General features: G+C 52.6%; 5 protein-coding genes across 5 annotated transcripts; 2 read left to right on the top strand and 3 right to left on the bottom strand.

Annotated features, from left to right (window-relative positions):
- Positions 1-185: 185 nt before the first annotated feature.
- On the bottom strand, positions 186-3,639 carry TGME49_252320 (Sas10/Utp3/C1D family protein). The gene is made up of 4 exons (XM_002369299.2): positions 2,804-3,639; positions 2,385-2,440; positions 2,095-2,143; positions 186-1,103 (listed from the first exon to the last, which is right to left on the bottom strand). Exons 1-4 carry the CDS (start codon positions 3,000-3,002, stop codon positions 601-603), a joined length of 807 nt encoding a protein of 268 aa, XP_002369340.1. The 5' UTR covers positions 3,003-3,639; the 3' UTR covers positions 186-600.
- Positions 3,640-3,781: 142 nt separating this feature from the next.
- TGME49_252310 (hypothetical protein) lies at positions 3,782-6,485 on the top strand. Its single transcript, XM_018780979.1, has 2 exons — positions 3,782-5,893; positions 5,965-6,485. The coding sequence occupies exon 1, from the start codon at positions 4,472-4,474 to the stop codon at positions 5,189-5,191; it is 720 nt and encodes a 239-aa protein (XP_018638211.1). The 5' UTR covers positions 3,782-4,471; the 3' UTR covers positions 5,192-5,893; positions 5,965-6,485.
- Positions 6,486-8,640: 2,155 nt separating this feature from the next.
- TGME49_252300 (hypothetical protein) lies at positions 8,641-9,989 on the top strand (the record flags this gene model as incomplete). Its single annotated transcript, XM_018780978.1, has 2 exons — positions 8,641-9,858; positions 9,951-9,989. The coding sequence occupies 2 exons, from the start codon at positions 8,641-8,643 to the stop codon at positions 9,987-9,989; spliced, it is 1,257 nt and encodes a 418-aa protein (XP_018638212.1).
- A 13-nt stretch (positions 9,990-10,002) lies between these two features.
- On the bottom strand, positions 10,003-14,366 carry TGME49_252295 (hypothetical protein). Its single transcript, XM_018780977.1, has 5 exons — positions 13,617-14,366; positions 13,459-13,505; positions 12,833-13,086; positions 12,438-12,509; positions 10,003-10,681 (listed from the first exon to the last, which is right to left on the bottom strand). Exons 1-5 carry the CDS (start codon positions 13,641-13,643, stop codon positions 10,251-10,253), a joined length of 831 nt encoding a protein of 276 aa, XP_018638213.1. The 5' UTR covers positions 13,644-14,366; the 3' UTR covers positions 10,003-10,250.
- Positions 14,367-15,153: 787 nt separating this feature from the next.
- TGME49_252290 (importin alpha, putative) lies at positions 15,154-24,486 on the bottom strand (the record flags this gene model as incomplete). The annotated part of the gene is made up of 11 exons (XM_002369296.1): positions 15,154-15,368; positions 16,396-16,778; positions 18,006-18,131; positions 19,161-19,250; positions 19,835-19,913; positions 20,724-20,820; positions 21,222-21,300; positions 22,195-22,336; positions 22,487-22,599; positions 23,178-23,475; positions 24,406-24,486. The coding sequence occupies 11 exons, from the start codon at positions 24,484-24,486 to the stop codon at positions 15,219-15,221; spliced, it is 1,638 nt and encodes a 545-aa protein (XP_002369337.1). The 3' UTR covers positions 15,154-15,218.
- Between the last annotated feature and the right edge of the window lie 1,537 nt (positions 24,487-26,023).

Below are 26,023 nucleotides of genomic sequence, written 5' to 3'. Positions count from 1 at the left end.
TATCAATTACTCGCTAACAAGAGTACGCAAATAACCACTACGCCGTTGCGCCGTCGTCTGTGCGAGAAGTGGCAGAGGTCGAAAAGTGGAAAAAGTCTGCTGACTCAAGCGACCGTCAGAACGGGAGCGGCGAGGTCGAGAAAATCGGAGTCAGAAATAAAAGCGTACTGATTGCACAACCAAACGAGTGTGTTTGGATTTATTTGGTCCCTCATACCATTCTCGACGCTGTTAACGCTGAGATGTGTTTTTTGCATTCTAAATCAGAAAGACTCTCGGCGAGTATCGCGGGTTTAGCACCTCCAGCCGCACTGGCCTGGTCGACTTGACTGCCATCCCACGGTGCCTTCACTCACATGTGCCGGTCTGCCAAGTTTACAGAAGTCGGTAAATACTGACATAACAGCTGTACAGACGATAAACCAATGTATAAGATAGTTTTTACCTGCTGCACAGGACTCCTTCACGACGCATGTACAAAGGAAGTTAACAGAACCAAGGATACTTAAGAGTTAAGCACAGGCGGCAACCCGCGGATTTCGTACGATATCCAGTAAGAAAAAACGATTTCCACACCTCCGACTCTTCTTTTGTCGGCGGTCAAGGTTTCTTCCGTTTCGCCCGTGCGTCTCCCTGGCACCCCTCTATTTTCGAATTCCCTTTCCTCTCCGATTGTGCTTTGCTCCTTTTCAAACGTTTTCCTTCTAACCCTCTCTCCCTCTCAGCGTCTGCGTGCCGCCCGTCGGTCGAGTACCTCAACTGTGATGATGACGAATTTGGTGCTGCCTCATCCTGACAAAAAGTTGACACATTTTCTCCAGCGACCTCGAGCGTATGTACACCTGGAGGGCGTGAGCCACTTTTGTTGCCCGAAGCCTGTCGGCTGGTCGGTGGGCCCGCCACGTCTTTTCCGGGCGAATCCGAAGAAAGTCGGCTCTTTTTCTCTGAGGCTGCACGTTCTTCTGGTGAACCAAAATCCGGCGGTTCTTGAGTTTCACCCGCAGACCCGCATCCCGTGCCCTGCGTTTGCGTTTTCGTGTGGAAAGCGACGACGCGCTTCGCTGCAGCAGCGTCGACAACGATGCTTCGCTTAGGTGGATCTCCTGGAAAAAAACAGAAAAAGAGAGGCTCTCCTTGAAAAGCTAGGGCAAGAAGAAACAGATGTCGACACAATAACTATCATCTTAACCACGCTCTGCTCACGCAAAGAGCTTGGTTCTGGTAAAGAAAGGTATTAAAAACGCCGAAAACAATTCAGATTCCGTGTCGATGTCGTCAGGACAGACTTCGGCGCCGCCTTGCCGCCATGCAGAGCAGAAAGAAAGAGTTTCACTGGCACTACAAAGTCCCCACTTCCACCACATAAGTGAAATTTATTTCATTTTTCCTTATCCTGGACCCATTGTTAATTACATTGATGCTTTGATTCAACTGTGAGCAACCGTGGAATAGCGTAGAAAGAAACACTAGTGTCCTAAGAGCCCCAGAGCAAAAACGTTTCTCTCGCGTTCGGATCTGCCTTGGCTGAAAGAAGTCCTGTGGAAGCGTGCAGATCGTAAAACGCCGAATCTTTACGCCGTTTTGGTTCTGGCCCACACAAGTCCTACAGCTGATGATACACTGATTTTGAAAAAGGATTCAAGATCCACGAGGATGCGACAGGAGACTCGGTCGCCCTCACGGGCCGAGTCCCAGGTTTTTCCGTGCACCTTTGCAGCACGGCTAAACGGTAAAGTGGTACTGGAGTGGTACGTTCAATGATTTGGAGTCCAGAACTCAGTGCAACAAAGGAACCGAGAAAAGTGTACGCTGAATCTGAAGATTCGCGCCGGTAAAATACACACTGTACACCGAATGCGCTGGGGCAAAAGCAGTCGCTGCGCCTTTGTCAAGCGGGGGCGTGCTGCGGCTGTCTTCCTGATAGAAGAAAAGAACGATTCAGAGACCAACAAGCGGGGGGTTCTTGGCCGGAAACGTTTTTTTCTCAGCCACAAGTCTCGATTTTCTTGAGCAGAAATCCTCTATCTCAACCAGAAGGACTTCGTCTTGAGCAGACGCGAGTCGCGGATTCGACACTCGTTTTGAAGAACTCACCTTTCTCGATGATGCCCGCCACCTTTTTCATGTACTGTTGCACTCGGAGCTGAACGCATGCACCACGGAGACACGCACGAAGAGTCGTTGCCAAGTCTCTCTGCTCTTCTCACGACGCTAAACTGTAAGCAACCGGACCTCGAAACAGTAGTGAGCTGTGGAAGCTTCTGAAGTGGGTATGCCTATCCACCGCGCAGCGGTGAGGGGTGTTTCTTTCGTCTTCGGGAGACCTCCTGTTCCCCCCGGAAACAGCGAGGAGGGAAGAGCGAGAGGTGGAAGTGGACGCATACCAGATCTTGAGACACCGGGTGGGCTTTGACGTCGTAGCCTTGAGTTTTTAGGTACGCTGAAAACAGAGATGCACAAGGAACATCAACTCAATATCGACGGAACACTTGCCGAGTCGACAGAGAACAAAACCGTCGCCCTTACTCCCTACAACGATATCTAAAAAACTACTCCAGCAAAACGAATAACACACGATACAATTTGTAAGACCGGTTCGGAAGACCACTTCCTATCGTGAAACGGAACCAAGAGGAGCCGCTGGCCCTGGCATCCTCCACGGCGCCAACGGCATGAAGGCGCGAAAAAGACAGAAAGACAAAGTCTCTTCTGAGAGAAGACAGCAAAACCTCTTCAGGGTGCTGACACGGAGTGCTGCCTGGACTGTTGCCCGCAGTCACAAGTCTGTCTCTTCTCGACTTACTAAAAAACAGAGAAGAAGAGGCAAAGGCGACAGCCAAGTGAAACTGGGCGACTTCCAGAGCTGTGAACGTGTCGAAAATCTGTTCTTCGACACCACCTTCGGCTGTTCTAACTGCCCTCAACGACTCTAACAGCGTGCGTACACTACTGAGCTCGCGCCGGTAGTCTGAGAGAACGGTGCAGAAATCTTTCGTCGCCATGGCGCCTGCTAAAAGAGTTATACAATAGATAACCGAGGGCGTCGCTGAGTTTCCAAAAGCCCTCTTTAGAGAGACAAGCAGTGCAAGCTCTTTGGACTTCTGTGGACGGATTTACACAGGACCTTGGTCTCGGCTCGCGTGGCCACAGTTTTCATAAAACCGAGCTCCGTGCAAAGCTTGAGATCGAATGGAGTCGACGACGCGAGGGGATGCTCTCCGAGAAAGAGAAGAGATAGAGACAGAAAGGGAGGTGGGGGAAGAGAGAGCGGTACTGGAAAGGAACGATAAGACGAAAAGAGAAAACTCGACTACTTTGAAGAGCTCGACTCCACCGCATTTGCCAGCCTCTGGACTCTCTGCTGGAGCCTCTTCCCCCGAAAGCCCACGAACGTTTTACGAGAGAAACTCGGCATGCTCAACAAAACAGAGGTGGCGTCCACGGCGCTGCTCAAGCACCAGATGGGAAACCTACGCTGTTCCAGTCGTTGGTGGAATTTTTCACGAGACCGGAGTGCCACGTCGATTGAGTCATACTGGGAGGCGACAAATTGGCGCGAAAAGACGGAAAACAAAGAAATGAAGAGTAGGGATGTAGAGAAAACAGTGGAAGGCACTCCTTTCCCTCCTTCGATGCAGTTGAGCAACACTGAAAAACTGTCAAACGGCTTTTACCACAAACTGCATGCGCTCCCCGGGCGGTGCATGCACCCGGCCAGTTGTTTCTGTAGGGTGTCTCACCGCGGTCCTGTCTCGTGCGGTTCTTTATCAGTTCGTCCTCCAAGAAAAAAGCCACCGTCACACTGTGCGATCCTTGGTCTCTGTCACTCGTTGTAGGTTTATGTCGACTTCTGTGGGCTTCTACAGACTTGCAGACTGCGTATCTCACGACCTGGACTTTCTGCACACCAGAAAAGGGGGGTCGTCAAGCAGACACCTCTTTCAGTTTCTTGGAGGGTTTGACGGATAGATGGATTTTCCATCTTTCGCTCAAATCTCTCCTAACATGCAGTCGGGAATATTTACTCGCCGAGGTCAGGAGCAGCGAGCTTGTTAGAAATGCAGTCCAGTTTTGGGCGTTTGCCAACGACCATGTCTTATTCCGTGAAGTCCACACTGTGGCGATGTGTCTCAGCTGCATATCATTCCATTAAGACAACAACGGTGTAATTCTACTTATAGAAATCAATGGCTCTGCCATGAAAACCTGTGGCGAGTGCTCTTCTCACCGGTGTAAGAGGGACAGACATGTCACGGGAGCTGAGATTCACAGCCGAGGCGATTACAGGCGACACCCGGTCTTCTAAAGAAGTCATTTCCTCAGTTAGTGTTCCGTTCTGCGCCTTCTTCCAGTATACAGTCTTGTTTTCATTCCGAATTCTTTTCTGAGTCACATTATGAGCTTCATTCTAATCTCGCGTTTCCCTGGGAATTCCGTTCTGAGATCCCTTGCCTGAGTTCGAGTCGGAGGAATGGACACAGAGGTAGCTGGAGATAGCGCAGAGGCGCTTTCGTCTCCTACGTCTGTGCACGAGGAGAAAAGCCAACGGTTCGCAGGCGCGCAAAGCACTTCTTGCCTTCCTAAGAGTGCGAATTTGGGAAGAAGTTTCTGTGGCTCCGAAGCCCTGCGTCTGCCTCGCGCGCATGCAGTTCGAATCATCAAAGGGGCACTACCCCCGAACGTCCGCCTGCACAGAAAAGCTGCTACAGCTCTCATGAGATGCTCAGCAATCTTCTTGCTGGCGCTCGCGGATGCTTCTTCTGCTGCAGGCGGAGGTAGCCGCAAAACAGTCGGAACTTCTGACGTCCTTGCGGGTTTGAGGTCAATGGGTTTCGATAATGTGGCGGAAGAAATCGAGGAGCACATGCGGAGCGAGGCAGAAGGCGAGTCTCGAGAGGCCGCCAAAGCGGCGAGCTCGGGTGTGCATACACCTGATGAAAGCGGCGCGCGAGGTCCGGCGACCGAGGCTCAAAACACGAAACTAGATGCACAAAGCGAAGACGCCTTGTCCTCAGAGGAAAGGGAAAATGGGGGGAGGAGCCAAGATGAGGAAACATATGAAGATCTCGAGGACGAAGAACAGGAAACAGATGCCTTGGATGCTATGATGCAGGTTGTCGATGGAGTCTTGGCAGAACGGGAGCCATACTCGGACGGCCAGGCGGACCCTCTTTCGTCAATCTCAATCTGAGACATCTGGAAAGCTGTGTCAACCGGCGGCGTGTCTCGACTCGCGTGCCTGAGTTTTTCGTGCAGATGGCTATTTTCCATCGATGCGAAATGGGTGTGCTGGCTGCTGAGGCTTTCGGGATGAACTTGAAGGGAAAATGGTTGCTGCTCCACGAAGATCCAATCTGAAACTCACTGCAGTTTTACGAAGATTTCGCTCGCGCGTGCCGACCAACTGCTTTGGGGTCATTTTGATCGCCAGGGTGGACTAGCGTTTCAGCACTGCTGCGTCTAGGGAGCGACCGAATAATTTCAGAGTTTAGCTTGCTGTACAACTCACTGGGTTCAGGGTTCTGTCACGCTAATTGGCGCGCGACGACCGCTCGGCGCAAGTAATTACAGTTCGGCATACTACACGGAAACCAGGTAAAAATAGAGTATATACTACTGCAGCCCACCAGTCAAACAGGCGCGTGTATCGTGCTGTGGACAGAGTATTCGATAGTGCCAATATAAGGCGTGCAGCACACGTTTCTACTTATTACAACCACGTCCTCAGGTGCTTAGTACCACGAGACTAAATGTGTCACGGTCTATATCGCGACATGGGAGAGAAAAAACGAGTACACGTCTGAACGGCGAAGATCTTCTGCATTAGCCACTTCTGTCAGCGGAACAGAAAGCCTCGGACTTTTTCTGACTACGGGAGGAGTGACCCTACGCTGTAAGACCGTCTGTCTATCTGATGCTGACACGTCAATGCTTCTTCATCGGACAATTGCATGCATTAAGAAGAAAGTCGGTGAATGCTCTGATAACCTGTTGACACTTCCGCCTGAGGTCTGGTGCACGATTCACACCCAGCTTTTGTTCGGAAGAAAAAGTCATTTTCCCAAGAATTAACTTGACCTACTCGCTAGCACCATTAGTGAACCTTTTGGGTCGGATCGTCAGTCCGCAGTGACCTAAATACATCAAAGGAACTGCCGGCTTTGTACGCAGTATATGGTAACTTCTTACCACTCTGTATCCGGGGTTCGGAACTCTTTTTCTCCTTTCCGATGCCGTATTTTATGCAGTGGGAGAGCGATAATTCATTTGCGTTTTCACCTCAGCGGCAAATGATAGCCCCAGAACTGGCGCACAAAGTTCGGGAGCGCATCTCTGCTGTGATTGGAACGCATGTTCATAGTGGATTAGCATACCTCTTCAGGCCAGTGACAAGCTGCTTGGAAACCGAGGGAATGATCAAACGTGCGACTCTCACTAGACATATCTTGTGTCCCTGTAAGCACGCAAGCACCGAACTCGGAAGTCACGTTCTTTTCTCCCAAACAGGGGTACTTACGGGGCAAGAATCTCTTCATCCGCGAGGGATACTTATGGCTGATCCACCCCGACTTTCACCAGGGGACACAACACCGCCACGGCGAAAGCTCCACGCTCACCAGCCAGCTGATTTCCTTCTGAATTGTCTGGCACCACGGGGCTGCTGTTCCGCTGGAGACGTGTTTCGTTTGTCAGCTAGTGCAGTGTGCACATGTGGAACTATTCCTTGTCTCAGTCACTCGCTGTAGCTTATGTGGCCAGGAGGCGGTCGTCTCTCAGGAAGGCAAGTGAAGCAGCGCCCCGCATTTCGTTTTCTTTCCGTGCTGGGCCAGCAGAGTCATACGCAATGGTGTAGGTCTGCATGGAGCTGAATGTTTACCATGTATGAATAATATGCCTACGCCATCGCTCTAAAACAGTGATCCTTCGGCACAGAGTCAGTGACAAGAAATAAGATCTCGAGGACGGCCAAAAGTGATTGATTCTTTTCCGTTCCTCAGTTGCCGGGCCAATATTGGCTGCTCGTTACTATAGACGGCTGCAATTTCGGTACAAGTTGCAACGTACGACATATAGAATCGGCCTGCCGCCTAAGGTGGGAAACTGATGCTAGGCCACCTCAGACTTGCACGCCAATCCGGTCGCTGACTGGCACAGTCGCCCGCGAGCCAGGTGCCTGTCCTATCCTCTGTCACATACTTATAGAGGGGACAAATGAGGCCGTCATTCATGGCTACACTTCGAAAAACGGCTTTTTCGGTCACCATCTAGTGTCTCGATTGCATGTGAGAATTCCTCCACTAGAAAGTTAATCCACAGTGCAGCCCACAAGTGAACAGGGAGGATTAGCTTTCTGAGCTGGGGCGATTGGCTCCAAACCTGTTTCTCGATACCGCGTCGGTTGTTTATCCAGCTTAAAGAGAGTTGCATGCTTTTGAATAAGGAATCACTCCAAGTCCGGAATGTCGCCATGTAATTGAAATCCTATTTCCGTGTACTCAAAGAAAACAGTCTCAGGCGTGCAGCTTTAGTGTTCCCAGTCGGTCCCCTGATCTACGAGAGGAACGCACTGCACATTCCGTCGTGATTCGTGACATCTCTCTTGCGAGGCACTTTACTGGTTTACGCGTCCAGGTCAGGCATTGTGCAAGTTGTTTTCAATGGCCTTCAGGGGGTTTGTGAAACTGGTACACGCATGTTGTGATAGGGGACCGTTTGATGCATCTGTTTTTCTCTGTTGTTTTTTCGTGAGGGAAACTATCTTGTCGTCAGCGTCTCACCTCAGTCTTGAAAGAGCGGTGGTATTTATCCCATTGGTGATGGCAAGTGTTATCTGTCACTCGTGGTGGTGAACTCGGGGTTTCTGATTCTTCCACAGGTTCCAAAGATCGTAAAGCCGTTCCGCATCACAACTGTACGAATCCATCAAATTTTTCTCATTTTCGCCGTTGCAGCGCGTGAGTCTGTGGATTGAGAGTTTCAGCCACTCAGTTTAAATTAAAGAGGCGTCTCATGCTCTGGAGAATTGGCTGCCAGAAGCAACTTCCGATGTCCCTGGCTCTTCTATTCCTCGGGGTCGAAAGGTCAAAAACCTTCCGATGTCAAGTCGTCTGCAACGCATATCAGAAACCCTGAGTGCGACAGAGCGTGTGTGGCTTGAGGTATTGAGCAGGCCCCCACATCCTGTTCTGGCTGATTCGGCTGTCATTTGCCATGCCGGTTCCTCGTGGGATTACCCCTCGAAGGGGTGGGGCAGCTACGATTGCTCGCCCCTTCTTCGCCATCCTTTTTCTCGTCTATCTCGTAGAATCTGTTTGTGCACACGAAGCTCCGCCCGCATCACCACGAGCAGACGCCGATGGGAGGGAAAGAGGGTCCTTGCACATTGTTGACGGTGGTTTTGCTGAAAATAGCAGTGAGACGGAATCTGAAGGGGAAGCCGCTGACCCAGGTCTAACAGATGCGGATATACAAGCAGTGCAAAAGCAGCGAACAGAAGAAGCGTCAGACAGGTCGTCCGGTACCAGCACCGCAGGAAAATCCGCCAATCCGGCAGTAGAGACGTATAACAGTATCACAGAGCAAGCTACACCAAACGCAGGCTCCACCGAAACAGTTGCACACCGGAGTTTCTACGGTCGCATGCTCCAGGCCGTGTCAGACTTCTTCCTCATTGACGCTGATGTTGTAGATAGTGACTCTGAGGGATTTCTCAGTCCCCGAAAGAAGACACCCGCACGTCCACCTCTCCCAGAGTCAAACTCCAAGACAGCGCCGACCGAAGCCTCATCGGTCAGTGATTTCCCCTCGGCGCCAAACGCGGCCCCCGTCGGTCCTAATGATGATTCCAGGCCTCCAGATGCATCCTCGACCAATCTTCTCCGCGCTTATCAAGGTGTCAGCGAAGGCGATTCCTTGGCGTCGCCAAACGGCTATACAGACTTACTCGAAGGAGAATTTTTCATCCCTGAGCCTCTCTCAGCAGAGGCTCCCAGACTGTCGCCGCTCAATGCAGCATCTATGCTGGGTAAGAGAGAAATTGAGCTGCTCGCTCGCAAGGGACTACCGCGGGCGAAAGTTGGTCTGTCTAAGCGGGACCGAGGAGCTAAAGAAAACCTTCGGTCGCGTGCACCTTCTGCTGCTGCCCAGAAGAATCCCCAAGATGTTTATCAACTCTCCGCCTATCAGAAAGAAGCTTCTGGGATCGCTCAGCAACCGGTGCCACCTGCCCCCGTGGCGCAAGATGAATCTGGTGTTGTGACCACACAGACTGACAGTGGCAGCGTGGCCTTAAGATCAAACACAAATGCGGCAACATGGGACGAGAAGGTCAAGGGAGTAATGAGTTTAATGGACCAAGCAACGAAGCTGTTTGTAGGTTCACGGACGGAAGTGAGCCAGAGTGTGCCAGAACGGAGGCAAATGCTACCTGCCGTGACTGACGTGTCTGGGTCGTCAACAGCGTCACCGGTTCTTAGCCAAGCTCTGGCGTCTCTGTTGACAGGAGGGATGCCTCAAAATCCGTCGGGATCAACAACTGGGCCATCGATACCGTCTCAGAGTATACCCATCTCCCCCGCTGAAGTTGCAGCGTATGTGGCACTGTTACCCTCTCAGACAAATAAACCTTCCGTTACACTTGGCACGCTACGCCAGAGCGAGGGTTTGGGGAAAACTTTTGCTCAGGGCGTCGACGTTGGTAGCGCAGTTGTCGACGTTCTCACATCCACGCGAGAACTGCAGCAAGCTTTGAGCGCCTTAAATATTCCTGGTCTCCCAGTGAACCCTGGGGCACCTCCCCGGCAGGCTTTCCAGAACCGCGATGACAGCCTCACGTCGCTCGTTAATGCTGCCAAGGCAGTTCAACAGTTTGCCCACTGGTCAGCAACGGTTGACAAGGCTATTAACACAAGCAAAGACTTCACGCGGTCCGTTCCGACTACCCTGCGCAGTTTGTTTCCTTCAAATCGCGGGGAAAACGAAGAGACTGACAATGCAGTCAAAGATGATGACAACCGTGAAGAGAGCAAAACAACTCGTGAACATGAAATGAGTAACGAGTATATCGCCAAAGGGCAACTAGACAAAAGCATGCTCGCTGTTCATGAAAGCCAAGAAGACGAACGGGCAACCTCAAGTCATAAAACTGAGGAAGCAGCCGTACCTGTCGCCGAGCGTGACCCACGAAAGGAAGATGGGGTCCAGTACAGGAGAATTCGAGAGGCCGATGTCGAAGACAATGGTTCGGAGCATTACATTGACGGACGACCTCGAATTCTTAGTGCTTCTGCATCTGCAAATGGTACTGAATCACCGGTACCGAAGGAACACTTGGCCAGAGGAATCGGACCGCTTCTGCAGGGTAGCGCCGGGGCGGGGGGAGCACTACGATTGTTCACAAAAAGTGCCGCATTAATGGACGAGATGGCGCACGCGTTGAAGAGAGAAGAATCACTGCCTGAGGCTTCTGACACATCTGCAGCTGGTGGAGAGTATGTCGTCGGACTCGCGAGGGATCTCCATAAGATGGCGTCGTTCCTTTTCAATGTTCTTGACGTGACGGTGTCAGTAGCCGATGAGTCAATGAACGCCTTACAACTCGGGAATTTGGTGGACACGTACAAGTCCCTTGCAGAAGAGGGTGCTCTGGCTCCCATAGGCGTGAAGGCCAGCGGTGCTCCTCCTGAACACATGGGGAAACCCACAGTCTCATGTGTAAGCAAAGGCATGACGTGTTGCGTTCCTGCGGCAGCTGCCGCAGACTGGAAAACCAAGCCGCTCTACCTTCAGAACGAGCAACGGAGAGAATGCAAAGCGAATTTCGTTACTCGCACGAACATGCTATGCGCCACAACTCCATACAAGAACAGCAAATGCGGAATCATCCACACTAAGGCTAACAGCTACAACAAGTACGCCACAGTTCTGCCGGTCGCTGGCTTCACCGCAACTGCCATGTGCGAGTGTGAGGTTTCGAAACAGAAAAGTGTCGACGGCCTCTTCTCTTTCAACGGGACTGCGTCATGGACAGCGCCCGGGAAGCATGTTACCAGAGACGTGGTTCAAGAGGCAAAAAACGGCTGGCAGTTCGTGAAGAGTTTGAGCAAAAGCGGGAGCCAGATGCTAGGGGTACTCGAAAATACCCTCAATCCGCAACGAAGCCCAATTACAGGCATGGCGGATGTCATGACAAAACTTGTTGTAAACCAACAGCTCCAGAAGATCGCTGAGGCTTCTGACCCTCTCTCCGCTGTTTTCCCCTCTATCTCTGTTGCCCTCTCCCCGAAAAAACCTCTCTTGAGTTCCCTTCCATCTCTGTCACCGCTTCCTGTTCTGCCGCCGCTTCAGACGCTGACACGACCTCTTCTCCGCTAATCCAGTCACTCCTCGATTGCGGACTGTGTAACCAATCGGTTGCGCACCGGATCCCCTCAATACAAGTTCAGTCAGAACCTCAACTAGCAGGTCTGACACGTGGCAGAAAATTCACAAACGGGAAGCAGTGTTTCCTGTCGGCATTTCCCCGTGTCCTTCCACTGAGTTCTGGGGGAGTTCTGGGGGGAGAAGACTATCGATAGGCCGCGTAACAGATCTCATCATGTTGCGCTAACAAATACTAGAGTGAACAACGTTTTGCCATGGATACCTTTAAACGAAGCCGGCATTCCCTCCAACTCCACTGAGATACGCTAGTGCGTGGAGCTGACATTTCACCGCCAAAAAGCAGGTCTCGCCTATGTTTAATTCCCCCTCATTCATGAATTCCTACGTGTTGGTTTTTGTATATTTCAGTCCGGAGATCAAGCTACATGACAGCACACGACCCCGAGAACAGCGTCGAGGGGGGAGTACGCAGCAGCAAGACACTGCTGAATAGGGCGAAGCAGTGAAAAATCCAGAAAAGGCTCACAGTTTAGTGAATGTGCCGGGGTGTTTGGAGTGAAGGAGCAACTCTGAAAACGAAATCAGCGGACGTCCCGGTTTCAACAATTAGATATGACGGCGCAGGCGCGGCACGCCTGTAGGCCGCTGCGGTTTCGTTTTGATGAAACATGTACGACGGTGTAGCGTCCGTGTCGTCCTTTCCTATTGTTCGTGAAATGAATTGTTTTATTGGACAAATATGCAGGGGTTCAAAATCTGGTGCATTCTCCGTCTTGTGAAGACGTCTAAAGTGTCTTCTGCGACGTAAAAACGCAGATAAAAAGGTCGTTCAATTCCTGATAGGAAGCTAATGCTATCGTTCAAGTTCGAGGCGGTTGCTTCGCCAAATGCAAAAATCCCGGCGTCCGAAGTTCCATTACTGCACTTGCTGAACGATGTGGAGGTAAATGGTGAAGATACGGAAAAGAATACTCCAACACAACCACCGCTGCCTGATAGTGGCATTTGCGTGCGGCTGCTACTGTAGGCACCCTCCGTACGGTCTCCCTTCGTACTCAAAAGCAGATTATCAGGTGCATATACAAGTACGAGGAATCCGACTGCTCGGGAAGACCGCGAATGTGTACCTGGAAGCAAAACTCAAGTGTGAAAGATTCGAGTTAGCCAGCGTTTCAGGCTTTTCTCGGAACCCTGAATTTCTTGGTGTCAGAGATGTGGGTATCCCATGCTTTCTATCAAATTTTGTCGCACGAAACGGTTGTACGATCTCCCCGTATTTGTACTAGAAGCCGTTTACCCCACTCGCGATACAGATACTCATGAAAGGATGCTGAGAACCGGTCGCCTCATACGATTACAACATCCGATGTCTACGGCCGGCAGCCTAATAGCGGCCGAGTGCGTCGGTTGTTGAGCGTGGTAAAACTCCGTCACTGGGGGTACAAATCACCTGATTTGTTTGCTTTCCTCTTCCAGTTCAAAAGAGCACGAGACAGTGTAGGGCACAGCGGTTGCTTCTTTCTCTCTCCAGCGTCACCGACACAATCCGGCGCCACACTTTGCAGCCCCGAATGGGCCGCAACGTTCCCCCGCGTGTAAGCAACGATGAACTTGTATCCTAGGTGCAGAAGAAGATGCAAAAAGGAAGGAGTACGGAGCAGAAACAGATGTGAGTACTTTTTCACCAGGCTCCATGAACGTTGACTGAGGAAAAACGGAAAACGGCGGTGGCAGTTGGCGTCGAGGCAAACAAACAGGATTCACACGACAAGCGGTTCAGCGGCAAGGAAACAGACGCAGCAGTCACGGGGACGCGCAAGTGTAGAAAGGTAGAAACTGCACAGGAGAATAGCGGATTTCTTCTGCCCAAACGCTAGGAGAATAGCAGAACGGCACAAAAGCTCGCGATGCCGGGGTAGCGACACGGCCTTGCTTTTCCCCAAGTAATTTACTCAGAAACACGGTACACGCACATGAGTCGGAAACTGAAAAACCGAAGAAAGGAGCGCAGACGACCGTCGAAACACACTCTTTCTGAGTCCGAACGGCCCAAACACTCAGCTTTTTCCACTGTACCTTGCTTCTTCCTTCCCTAACAACACTTGTGGCCGCACGTTGACTGTCTACGGAACCACAAAAAACCTTGTCAACTTCCAGTTGCGTTACGAAATGCCAAGTGCTAGGCCAAACAAATTCTCCCCCTCGGCATTGCAAGCTTCCCACAGTCCCCTCACTTTCACCGGCCACGGGTGCATCACCATGTTGTCAACAAAAACACGTCTTTCCTGTTTTTCGCGTTTTCTGAAAGCTGTATCCCCGCTGCGCAACTCCCGGTCTGTGAAGCCCCGCGCCCGACAGTCGGCTCTGGGAGCTTTCTGCGGAAGCGTAAACCAGCCTACGCCTCCGTCTCACAACCAGGTCAGATTTCGTCAGTTCGTATTCGCCTGAGTTCCCAGAACCAGCTTTCTTTACTTCTGTCTTTCTTTTTCGCCCTAGTTTCCAGAGTCCGTCATCGTTATTCCTTATTCACAGATAGAAGAATTACAGTGCCCCCAACTGAACGGCGTTTTCGCCACGGCCGCACACGCGCGTTTGCTCTCGCCCTCTCTTCTCCGGTGGGTACGCTGGAACTCGTGTGTATACCCAAGGACGCGGGGATTTCGGCTGCTTTGCTTTCGAGTCTTTCCTCGCCACGGGAACAAGCGAGCTTCGCGGAAAGTGCTTGTTTCAAGAACTCGAAATCGAGATCCCAACGCAGTCTGTCACCTTTGGTGACACATTCACCCGTTGATGGTGGGGAGACACGCTTGCCGCCGAGACGAAGCTGGTGTTCTTTCAGCTCCACCACCGCACATTTAGCGCCTTTCCAGCTCACCTCTCCCCGAAAAGCAAGGTTTCTCCATCCGTCGCCGAAACCGAATTTCCACTTGAAGCATCCATCCTCGCCCCTGCTTCACACCAAGATCAGCCGGCACCAAACGGCGGGTCCCGGCGGTCGCCGAAGGCTCGCAGATCTCACAGCTAAAATGGCGAGAGAACGAAAAATGAAACCTCTTCGGAACATACGTTCTCAGTCAGGCAAACCCCGAGGCAGGAAACGAATGGTCGTTTCAGCCGATGATCTCTCCACTGCATTTCTGAAACCCCAAACCGCATCTCGGCCTCTCCCTGCCGCTTGCGTCTTGGCTCTACTGTTGAAGCTGGTCGTACCTAAGGTATTCTCACTCTGACTTCAGAAACGAGATACAAACCATAACTCTTTTCGAGTGCAGTCCCGCACCTCACTGGAGGTCAACACCGTACACGTCGAGGTGATTTCTCCATTCGTGGCTGTTTTGTCTCGGTCACCAATGCCACGCTGACATCTCCGTGCTCCTCACTGGCGCTGCTGCTTGTATCCAAGAGCGGCACCAGCCGCTCGCCTTGCCTGCTCACTTCTCCTCTTCCTCGTCGTCCCCACACTGGTGCGGCCTCTTGCCTCGTGTCCAGGGTCTTGACAACAAAAGTATGTGGCTGCTCTGTTCCCGCAGGTTTTCTTTCGCTCTCGTCCCCCGTTTTTTTCATTTTCCTCAGAGTAAGCAGCGGCGTTCCTCGCCCCACTTCCCGTCGTCGGTCACCGTCGATTTGAAGTGGTTGCTCTCAACTGCCTCTCTCTCTCTGGCGCCTTTTCACGCTTCTTTCTCTCGTCGATCAGGAGACGAAAGACGAACCCCCGCCGAAGCCCTCGCTTGAAGAGCACTCTTTCCTCCCGCTTTTCCTTCTCCTTCTTCTCGCCCTGCACTTTCTTCTTTCGCCCGCGTTCTTCTCTCGTTTCTGCTCACTCTAGAGTCTCTTCTCTACTGGCCGAAGTTGAAGCCTCCCTGAGGCGGCGCTGCTCCGAACGCGTTGACTTGCCCTGCGTCCGCCATGCCTACTCCACCGTCTACGTCCACGTCGTCCACGTCTGCTTCTTCGAAGGAGAAATAGTTGCAGATAATTCTCCACGCCTGAAAAAAACGAGCACTCTAGTCTTGAACACCCCTACAGACAACTCCCCCAGGCACAAAAAACTCAAGAAAACTCGAACGCGAGAGCCTGAGGTTTCGGTGCAGACATTATTGCTCCCGGAACGAAAGGAAATTTTTCAACCAGGTGCGAGCACTTCGAGTCCCGGAGTCCCTCGCACTCCTGTCAGAGGCGCCACCCAAAGAAGCGTCTAACGTCGAGAATCCATGATCCACTTGGATGCGAGCCTCAGGTCAACTCGACACTTGTACGCTTTGCACCTGTCTCACTCCTCCGCCTCAGAGGAACAGCATTCAAAGCCACACAAAGGATCCTTTCTTTTTTCGACAACCCGATTGTGGCCACCGACTCGGAGCTTTGCAGAAAACTTCTCGCATTGGTGTGATGCATTTCGGTCACTTGAGCATGAAGTTAGGGGAAGCGAACACTCCAAAATGTACACGGAGACAAGCCACGAGAAAGTTAACCGGCGCCCCCGATCGAGACCCCGCGACATGCCGTCTCTCAGCAAGTGGAATTTTCACTGGAAGTCGCACCGCACTCTGTTTTTTCCACGGGCAGTGGGCGATATAGACACACACGGAACTCGACCAGCATTTCGACATGCATCTCAAAATCCACGACAAACGCGAGGCCACGGCAACTACAAACCGGAACTGTGAGAGAGGCAAACACACTTGGAGCACGCCGATAGACTGCGACGTTCGCCCTCAGGCGAGAGGACTCCAGATCAGCTGGAGCAGAACGCGTCGACCCGACAACGCATTTGCTCGCTTGCACAAAGTTGAACTTCTTTCGCTTCCAGACCTAGTGAGTTAAACGATGCAGCAGCGAACATCTACAGGGCCCTCTGGCCCCCCGAACAGAAAAGGTTGGTGTCCTTTGCTCTGGAGAGACATTTCTGAATCAACTGCTCGAGAGGTGGAGTGTCGGCTATCCGACTCTGGAGGTGCCTCCTCCAGAGACGATTTGGTTTCCTTTCGCCCCTCTTCCCGCGCGAAGTCTTACCTTCTCGTAGATGTCTTGGTTAGCGCAGTCCTGCAGCTTTTCGATGACCGTGATTCCGTCTGCCTGTTCGATCAACTCGCAGAAGGGATTCTCCGCGAGCTGCTGCTGCTCCTTCTTCACCTTCCCGACGCGAAGAATGTTCTCGAGAGCCTCGAGCGCGACCGAGACTATTTTGCTGTCTTGCACAGCCAAGAGACTGCACAAAGGCTTGATGCAGCCGCACTCGACGAGCGCCTCCACTTGAGCGTTGCTCCCTCCGGACGCCGCGTTGCTGATCGCCCACGCTGCCTCCTTGCGCACATCGAAGTCTGCTGTGCTCAGCAACTCGATCAGCGGGTGGATCAAGCCTGCGTCGATCACCTGTTGGATCTGGTCTCGGTTTCCTGAAAAGTGAAACGGAGCCCCGCGAGCAACAGAGGTCGAGTGAAACTCGGACATCGCGCCTGCGAAGAGTCCGTCTACCACTCCCTCAGAAGCAACGAAGTCGTTTTCGGCAACTCGTCGCTTCACTCTACGGCTGCGACCCCACTTTGAAGCGGGTCGCGAAGCAACACATCGACCACGGACGGAGACACACCGGGGAAGAAAATTTGTTCCTTTGCTTCGCCCCACACACGGGGCGCGGGTGTCTCCACTGAGAGGACAGGAAAGTCCACGAGCAGAAAGGAGGCCCCACCGACGCAAACGAAACATGAGGGGAACTGAACGCGCTTGGCAGCCGTCGACGGCCGCGACGCAGTTGACGACCCACAGCCATCACGCGAAAAGTCTATTCGGTCCGCGACAAGCGGCGCGCTCGCAAGCTAGGAGTCCAGCGCGTCGCATACACTCTGGAAAAGGCCGTTCAACTAAAAAGCCTCTTTCTGGTCGCCGCCAGTGACTCGCCAAAGCCACGAATTCGAGGAAGGTGGTAGCCAACGCGAACGCGGTGAACGCGCAAAAACAGCTTAATGAGAACTCGTGGACAGTATCAGGGGGACATGCACGAAGGGGACTGAATGCAGACAGTTGGAGAATCTGGGGAAAACGAGGACGGGGCGGCCGCAACGCAACAGCATGGAAAACAACAAGAGGCTTCTCTGTACGCGTGGAAGAAATCGCCGCGGCTACATGTGCATGCAAAGAAAAGTGAATTCTTGACACGATCCGTCACAAGTCACAACACAACAGAAAAGGGGTACAGATACCGGTAAGCGTTGGCATATGACAGTGCTACACAGAAACAGAAATTACATTTATACATATATATATACATACATATACGTCTATACGTCTATGTATAGAATATGTACAAATGAGGAATTTTAGATATAGGTAGATGTCGACAGATACACATAGATCTATAGATCTTCAAGAGGTACCAGTGGATATGCATTGACGTCTGATAATAGAAACTCGAGACGAACTTCACAAAGTGCCATAAGAGGCGAACTGTGCAGCAGGGACAGAAGGCAAACGCAGGTTGTTGAGTCAAGGAGAAAGCAACGACAGAGACACTGCGGGCGATGTCTGCGACATTGGAGGCGAGTTGTGTGGCGAACCTCCCGCGGGGAAAACGGGGAAGCGCACCCGTCATCAGCCACAGCTATCGAAGAAACGTGAGGACGTACCTGCAGTGATGTTCGAGATGGTCCAGCAAGCCTCCTTCCGAATCGCTTTCTTCGGGGAAGACAGCAGCATCAGCAACGCCGGCACCGCGCCGCAAAGGATCACCACCTCAGTCTGGCGGTCGTCGCCTGGGGAGAAAAGCAAGTGAGCTTGCAGTGTTTCTTTACAAATGGGGGAGACGAAGAATGAAATTTACTTCACTCTTCAGTGAAAAAGAGCGGAAGGGAGAAAACGAAAGGTGCTTTATTTGTTCCATGAAAAAAGACGGAAAAGAGAGAAACAGAATGCACTTTATCAGTGAAAAGCGAAAAAGCAGACGACCTGAGAAACGGAAGGCAAAGACACTTAGACGGGGCAAAGAGACCAGAGGAGAAGCCTACACTCGCGAGAACAACTCGCCCTGTTGCCTTCACTCCAGACTCCTGTGAGACGCAGCGTACGAAGGAAGCTTGTGCACATCTCCTGCATGCATCCACGTTCTCTGCATCCAAATTCACCGTAAACGTCTCGCTTCTCAGCAGCGACACCGGTAATGCGGAAGACGAGAGATGTCCAGAAAGAGAACGAAGCAGAGGCAACGGTCTCGCGACACCGAGATACACACTTGACGGAACACAGATGGATCGGAGTCGTGCTGGCCGGGCGCTTGCTCCCGGGGAAAGATGTCGACGCATCCCCGCCAGAATGCAGTCGATATCAAAGAACATCGGTGTCGTCGGCCTTTGCAATTCAGCGTCTTCAGCTGTCGAGAAAAAACTCCACTGGAGCAGGGATTCCCCTCTCTACATTCGCTACCACCCACGACGCAAGCAGCGAAACACTGTAACGCGCTCCTTTCGTCGAAACGTACGCATACACATGCATGTTTTCATTTTAGGTAGCATATATTTATGTGTGTGTAACTATGTGTGTACAGATACGCATATGTCTGTATGAATAGCTGTGTATATGTAGATATGTAGATCTAAATGAAACATGTCAGACACTACCGATAGTTCTATTCTTCAGATCAAAAATAGCAAAGTGTCAGCTCCAGATCTGAGTATCCCTGCAGATGCACATCAGGAAGCAGACTTGGAGAGAAAGCCGAATGTACAGAAATGGAAAAATATGTATCACGTAACAGAGTTCTGGGAGAGGTTTCCGCTGAGACTCACCTGTCACAATGTTGCCCACTGTTCTCAGAGCGGGCGTCTGCACGAGAGTGGACTTGTGACCCAGAAGCTCCACCAGGCGACGACTGACGCCTGAAAAAAAACATCGATTTACTCCACCTGAAAAGTCTTTGCTTCCCAATCACCGACTCTAGTTCAATACGCGATCTCGACTCGAACTTGTTCGTTTGATGCGCACGCATGGGCCAGAGAGAGAAGCCGGAAAAAGACTGAAGGGAGCTCTGCAAGCGAGGCCTGTCGACCGCGCGTCAGCCGGATCGAGAGCCGAGGATGACAGAGGGTCGAGACGCGAAACACACCGTTCCCCTGACAGACGACTAAGTACAAGCGCGCGCTCGGGAGACGGTGAAGGCCGAGGCTTTTGACTTCAACTTCAGCCGGAACCTTTACGCATTTCTGGAAGAGAGGGCAAAAACTGTGGCATTGTGTAAGAAGCATCTTCCGAGGAAGTCGAGGGAAAGGCACGCAGACTCGAGTGTCGACCTGTCCCTCGCGCTGGCTGTGCTCTCGCCCACAAATGCATGCATATGCGTTGCACAGTGAAGAGATGAGTGGTGCAAGCGTCTGAGCCGAGAGACGGTTCTGCGAGGTGCACGTGAAGCTGGAACGAGTTCACCAAGTTTCAATTTTTTTCTGTTTCATCTGTCGAGACTTGCCCGCTTCGATGACGGCCTCAATGCGTTCGTTCGGTCCGTCCGAAATGTACGAGAGAGCCCAGCAGGCGTCTGTCAAGACCTGAGAGAGCAGCAGAAAACGACTGACACTTCGCTGTGTAAAAAATCCACCTTCAGCGGTTCAAAGGAACGAAGCGCGCCCACGCGGTCTCCTCCGTCGCGCGCGCCCTCTCCCGACATGCGGCGATGCAGCAGGACGCTCTCACCAGCGGCGAGCGGCCTCTGCTCTGTCTGCGTTCCGCGGCAACTCGCTTGCAACAGACCGACTGAGACGGACTTGGCCGTCGCCACTTGTAGCCTGCACAAACCTACGCTTCACGAATCGCAACGGGGCTCCTGAAAAAGCGCCGCACCGTCATCGGAGCTTCGACCCTTCAACTACCTCCCGCGCTGCGAAGACAGGACCTCTCCACTAGGCGTGACTTTGGCGAATCAGAACAAGCTGAAAAACGCACTGCAGGTAGACCTCCCCAGGCGACACCACAGCCGATACGCCGATCAGGACGCCACACTGGAGCGCGTCACACTGCCGTCGCAAGCATCTCCTCGATCGTTCCTCAGGGCGTTTTGACTTGACCGAAAGCGTTCGACGGCCAGGCCAAGAGTCGCCGTTTTTTGTGTCGACCTCGATACATACAGGCCTGCTGTCTCTTTCTACTGACGCCTCTGCTTCTTTCTCTTATGAGACACCTGCTTCTTCCGCTCTTTCTGTCAACAGACTCGCTCTCCTTTGCTCATGACGACGCTCGATCCACCTTGCGCTTGCTTCGGCAACTCGACGCCGTCTACTTCTCTATTCCATGAGATACCAGTTCGTCCACTTCTTTGAGGAGACACTGCTCCTTCTTTTCCGAGTCTCCCCTCTCCTTACTTCTGTGTCAGTTGAATAAATCAATTTCGCCAGAGTCGTCAGCGCTGGCTGAACCCACTCGAAGGGAGGCTGCGGCTTTCCGCGGCAGAGGTTCGACCTGCAACCCCACACAGAAAAAAGCGCCTGAAAATCGAGAAATAGGGTAAAATCTCGAGGAAGATCCATGGAAAACGTGGACGCTAAAAACCACACAATGACACGCCCCTCTCCGCCGCAGAAAAGGTGCATGCTGTTCCTCTCAGTGGTATCTTTCCAGTTTGAAACATGACGCTCCTGCGTCGATTTGCGGCCAGCCAGAAGTCGCAGTGAATCCGGAAAAACTCGGAACGCGACGGCAGAGGCAGACACAGCTAGTTCCACACACAGAGAAAGTCTGAGACGCGCGGATCGAATGGTTGACGAGAGGCAAACGGAAGCCGAGGAAAACAGTTTTCCCAGAGCCGACTACAACGACGACGACACAGTTCCTTGTCGTTGGATCTCCGCGGATGTACGTACAGAGTCCAAGTCGCGTTGCGCTGCATGGTGAACTTTGCCTCCGAGTCGTTCAGTTGGGCGAGAAGAGGCGACAGGACGCCTGAGGGCAAAAATGACATAGACCTCTGTCATTCCCCGTGACCCTCTGCATCGAAAGCGCTCGACCTCCAGTTTGTCTCGCGCATCCACCCTCGAGACTCCCAACGCGACTGTACGAGTCCGCAGTTGATTCGCGTTAGATGAGACACTTTGCACCAGCGGATCTGAGATGATCGCGTCTTCCGATTCAAACGCGTGGAGTAAAGCGACTCTGCAGGGACGTCACACAGATGAATTCCCTCCTCGCAAGACGGCTCGACAACAAAGTTGATCTCTCGACCCTCCAAAAGACAAGAAAAAACAAACGCGCCTAACATCGCTGCACGTCCTGAGCTCCAGGATCCTACGGCCCCGACGCTTTTCCACGTCGGCTTCGCTCTAGCGTCAGTCGCGAGTTCCTTTTTCCACTCTCTCCTCGCTCTCACTCCAACAGACCTCTCAGGTGTCTTTCAAAGGATAAAAAAGAACTCGCCGGGCATGCAGGGGAAATGGCATGTCAAGGGAACGGAGAGCACGAGACTCGCTTCCTCGACGCCACTCTCAACGGAGTGAGTCGGATCTCTGAATGAAGAAGCGTGTAGTCTCTCGAAAGAGAGTTCTTCTGAATCCGCGCTCTACAAAAAGAGACCGCCTTTCCTCGCAGTCGTCTAAACACCGAGCCATTTTCAAACCCACCTCTACGTGTCTGCGTTCTTGAATTCTGCGCTTGTCGCCTGCTCTCGACTGCATGCAACGACTCTTTTTCTTCGTCGCACATCGAGTCCGACGCCCTGAACGATTCGAGCAACTCTCTATTTCATGGACTGCAGTCGCGCGGCTTCAGCGAGAGAAGAAACGACTCTGCATCTGTTTGCCATAGCAGCTGCAGAGCACGCGAGAAGCTCGAGAAACCTACCAGCCTGGAGAACGAGGTCTCGGCATTGGGGTGAGTCTCCCGCGATGTTCCCCAGAGCCCAGACTGCCTGCTCGCGGACATCTTCTGTCGGGGAACTCAAGAGCTCGACGAAAATGGGAACTGCTCCGTGTTCAATCACGACCTGAGAAGGAAACGCATGCGCCGCTGCGGCCTGTCTTTCTCAAAGTCGAGAAACGGATCAGGCGTCGGCTGCTGCCTGCAGAAGTCTCGCGACGGACAGGACGCTCACTTCCCCTCAAGCGTCAATTATGCATCAAAGAACTCCCCGTACCTGCGTTTGCTCCTGAGTTCCAGACGCGATGTTCGTCAGCGCCCACGCCGCCTCGAACTGCATGCGCGGCTGGTCGCTCCGCTTGAGAAACTGAACAAAGAGAGGCACTGCCCCTGAGAACGCAGAACGCAGAGAGGCGCGCAACGTTCTCCGCATGCTGGCAGACTCCAAAGACGCCCGCGCATGGAGCAGAACGCGTCACCGCGGCAGACGCCCTCCAGACGCCGGCGGCAGGAGCCACCCGGACGACAGTTGTGAGGCCCGCAACAGAGATAAAAAAGAGCGGAGAGACACAGACGCGGAGACAGCAGAGGGAAGGAGGTTGAAACGCACGCAACAGCGAGAGAGAAAACGAAAGAGAGATCGAAAAGGAGACAACGGAGGGAGATCGGCATTCACATTCCTCTACATCCGTCGCACTCTCCTCCACGTGACATCAGCCTCTCCACACAGCTCCACCACCGCTTAACTTTCCTAGCGTCGTCTTCCCTCCCATCTCCTCTTCCCCTTCATGTCTTCTCTTCCTTCTCTCCTCCGTCATCTCGCCTCCTTCACATCTCTCGTCTTTCTTCTCTCTTCTCTCTTCTTCGTCTCTCTTTCGGGCATCTTTGCATTGTCACTCTGTGCTCGCGCGCGTCTCTCTCTCTCCTCTCTGCGTTTCAGGTCGCAAGCTCTGAGGCACCTTTCTTACCGGCTTCGATTACTTCTTGAATCGGGGGTCTCGACTCGATGCTCAGAGCGCGTCTGAACTGCTCCGTCGCCTCGAACTCTTGCTGCGGATCTCCGCTGGAGAGCATCGCCATCATTTGCGGGAGATGTTCGAAGCTGAAGACGTTTTCTTGGCCAGCCACTCCCGGCGCCGAGCCTCCACCCGCCGCCCCGCCGACGCCGAGCATCGCATCGCCTCCCAGCCTGCCATCTTGAGCGTCCAGCGCCTCCGCGCGCTTCTTTGCCAAGTTCTGCTCGCGATGCGTCTTGCGAATCTGCAGCTGAAGGAAAAATGCACAGTCACACAAGTGCGCCACAGGCATGCAAGCACACGGGGAGCATGCGCATACACAAAAATCATATATATATATAAATATGAGAATATATATAAGTATATGTATGTATATAAGGAACAGAGATGTCTACACACAACAGAGACACAAATATCAATGCATAAATGCATATGTAGATGTATATGTATATATGCACCCAAGTACGTAGAAATGGTGTTCATAGCGAACATACGAAAATATGAATACAGGCACACAAGTACAGATGAGTACACATAAAGTGAGAAAACATCGCTGCGTTGGAGTGCTGTTCTGCATGTTTCGTCTGCTTGTTCGGGGCAGGAGTCAGAGTCTTGAGCACAGGCGAAGACAGAACGCTAGAAAAGCGGAGTTGTCTGGAAAGGAGCAGGGAGGTCAGAGGGGGAGTAAAACGCGCGCGAGGTCGTTCCACCCTGTTGAGATGTTTTTCGACGAGGAACAAAGTGCGTTGCCGCACAGTCCTCTAAAAATACGTGCGACGCCGACTTGCGGCTCGTCTCTGCCTCCTCTTTTTCCAGGGAAGACTTCAAAACTCGCGCCGATTCAGCGATCTCGACGTTCCGCCTGGAACAAGACTGACGCGGGAGAGCAGCGTTGTCTATCCTCGCCTGCCTCGTGCACAGTGTCTGTTGCTTTCTCATTGCGCAGTCGCCAGGGAACTGCATCTCCGCTCGAGGCGAAGCAGAGGGCAACCATGTTCGACGCACTCTACGAGACGTTTTTGCCACCGGAAGGGAACTACGAATCCAGACGAGAAGCGCGAGGAAGCGTCACAGAACCGAGTCCCGAGACTTTTTTTTCTGTGGGAGCCCCAGTGGCACTCGAGCTCGAATTCAACTTGTAGAAAAGGCGGAGGGAAAGCAAAGAACTCGCGTGTGTTACCTGCAGGTCCTCTCGCTTGCGGCGAGGATCCTCGAAATTCTTCTTGAAATTCGATCGACGATCGGCCAACTTGCGCTCCATGTTGACAGAAGAAGCCTTGGACTGTGTACGGACTGCAGTGACCAGCGCACGCAGGAGAGCCAGGAAACACACACGAGTGATGCGGCTCTTCTTTTTCGAACTTTTGCACTTTGCTCTTCTTATTTCCCCGCACCGACTTCCCGGACGCAACCTTCCTCAAAGAGACACTCTCTCGCATCGCGTATTTCTCCCGCACAAAGGAGAACAAACTCGACTTCACATCCTCGCACAGGGACTTCCTTGGGGAGAGGAAACGCATTTCTTGGCCGCTGCACAGATTCCGACCTCGCAACGCGTGCCATCTGCTCGCGAGAAAAAGAGTCTGATGAGCCATTCTGTCCTAGCCAGGAGTACCCCCAGCGCCGTGGTGCTCCTCCCATTACTACCTGAGTAACCGTTTTTCTGGTGATTCGAGTCGCGTCGCTGTGAAGTTTTGACTTCAACGCATGTCAGATGTATAGAGACGAACTTTGCCTGAATACGGCACGATTCTCGCAATACACGATCCCGCTAAGATCTCCCTTTCGTGCATGTCACAGCTGTCTGTGTAGAACGCAGAGGAGCACAATCTACAGAGTGGCGCTTCGGTTCGTCTTTCGCCGCCCTCGACGTCGGCACCTATGGAAGATCGTGCGCCTGACCTGCACCGGTCTACAGTGGTTCGGAATTCGTTTTCTCCAGAACGAACTCCCGGCTTGGTTTCTTGAGTTTCTCTCGAATTCTCACCTTTAATAATGCCGCGAGTTCACCTGTGGTGTTCTGAGCAGGCGATTCTCCTGCTTTCCTCCGAGACTTCAGGGAAGAAACGACGAGATGTCTCCGGGAGAAAGCGGAGGGAATTCCTGGGGGTAAGAGAAGAGAAGGCAGGGGCGAAGAATTCCGGAAGAAACAAAGTTCAAGGGCCGGAGCCAACGCAGAGGGCAGGATCGCGAGGGAAGTCGGGCGCAACGGCCCGAGGAAGAGGGAGAAAACCCGAGAAAAGAGCGAGTAGTAATCCCCAGATGGAAAGCCGAGGAAAAGAACAGGGAGAATCCACGGAAAACGAAGAGGAAAAAACGGGGAAACCAGGGTGGGCCAGAACCGTCGTCCAGGGAGGAGGAGAGCACGGGCGCACACGGCAGTCTGCTCTGCGGCGAACGCGGGTGGACGTCGGCCGCCTCTCTTTTCAGGCGAAACAAATGAGACAAATGGAGACACTGAGGCAAGCGAAGAGTGGAAGGAAGCGCGGGAACAGTTCGACAGAGAAAGGCCGCTTGAACCGGAGAGAAGCGCTGGACAGGGGAGGAAGGAAACTTTTCATCCCCTGGGCAGCAAACAACGGTCACTGACGAACGCCACGAAAAAGAGAGGCAGGAACACTGCGTTGTGTCGAGTGGACTGCTGAGAAACCGCGAGAAAGAACTGGTGAAAAGCGGAACCGAAGCGAAAAACGCAGATGGCGGAGCCACGCAGCAGAGAGACCCTCTAGGCAGCGAGAGGTCTGGCACACGAGGAAGGGGGGAGAGGCGAGGGGGGGAAAAGCATTCTCACAGCTGTC

The sequence above is a fragment of the Toxoplasma gondii genome, chromosome III (assembly GCF_000006565.2).
Source record: "Toxoplasma gondii ME49 chromosome III, whole genome shotgun sequence".
Lineage (NCBI taxonomy): Eukaryota > Apicomplexa > Conoidasida > Eucoccidiorida > Sarcocystidae > Toxoplasma > Toxoplasma gondii.
The sequence above is the reverse complement of the archived record's forward strand: the minus strand, read 5'-3'. Positions and strand labels throughout refer to the sequence as shown.

Bases quoted from the DNA above. Each gene is read 5' to 3' on its own strand.
- TGME49_252310 (XM_018780979.1), top strand. From the start codon at position 4,472: ATGGACACAGAGGTAGCTGGAGATAGCGCAGAGGCGCTTTCGTCTCCT.
- TGME49_252320 (XM_002369299.2), bottom strand. From the start codon at position 3,002: ATGGCGACGAAAGATTTCTGCACCGTTCTCTCAGACTACCGGCGCGAG. The intron at 2,441-2,803 runs GTAAGTCGAGAA...CTCTGTTTTCAG, and splicing joins CTCTTCTTCTCTGTTTTTTA to CGTACCTAAAAACTCAAGGC. The intron at 1,104-2,094 runs GTGAGTTCTTCA...GTTTTTTTCCAG, and splicing joins GGCGGGCATCATCGAGAAAG to GAGATCCACCTAAGCGAAGC.
- TGME49_252295 (XM_018780977.1), bottom strand. From the start codon at position 13,643: ATGGTGATGCACCCGTGGCCGGTGAAA. The intron at 13,087-13,458 runs GTACAGTGGAAA...GTTTTTCCTCAG, and splicing joins TTAGGGAAGGAAGAAGCAAG to TCAACGTTCATGGAGCCTGG. The intron at 10,682-12,437 runs GTACGAAGGGAG...CCATGTGTTCAG, and splicing joins ACCTGATAATCTGCTTTTGA to GAGGAGCACCGCTGGCCTTC.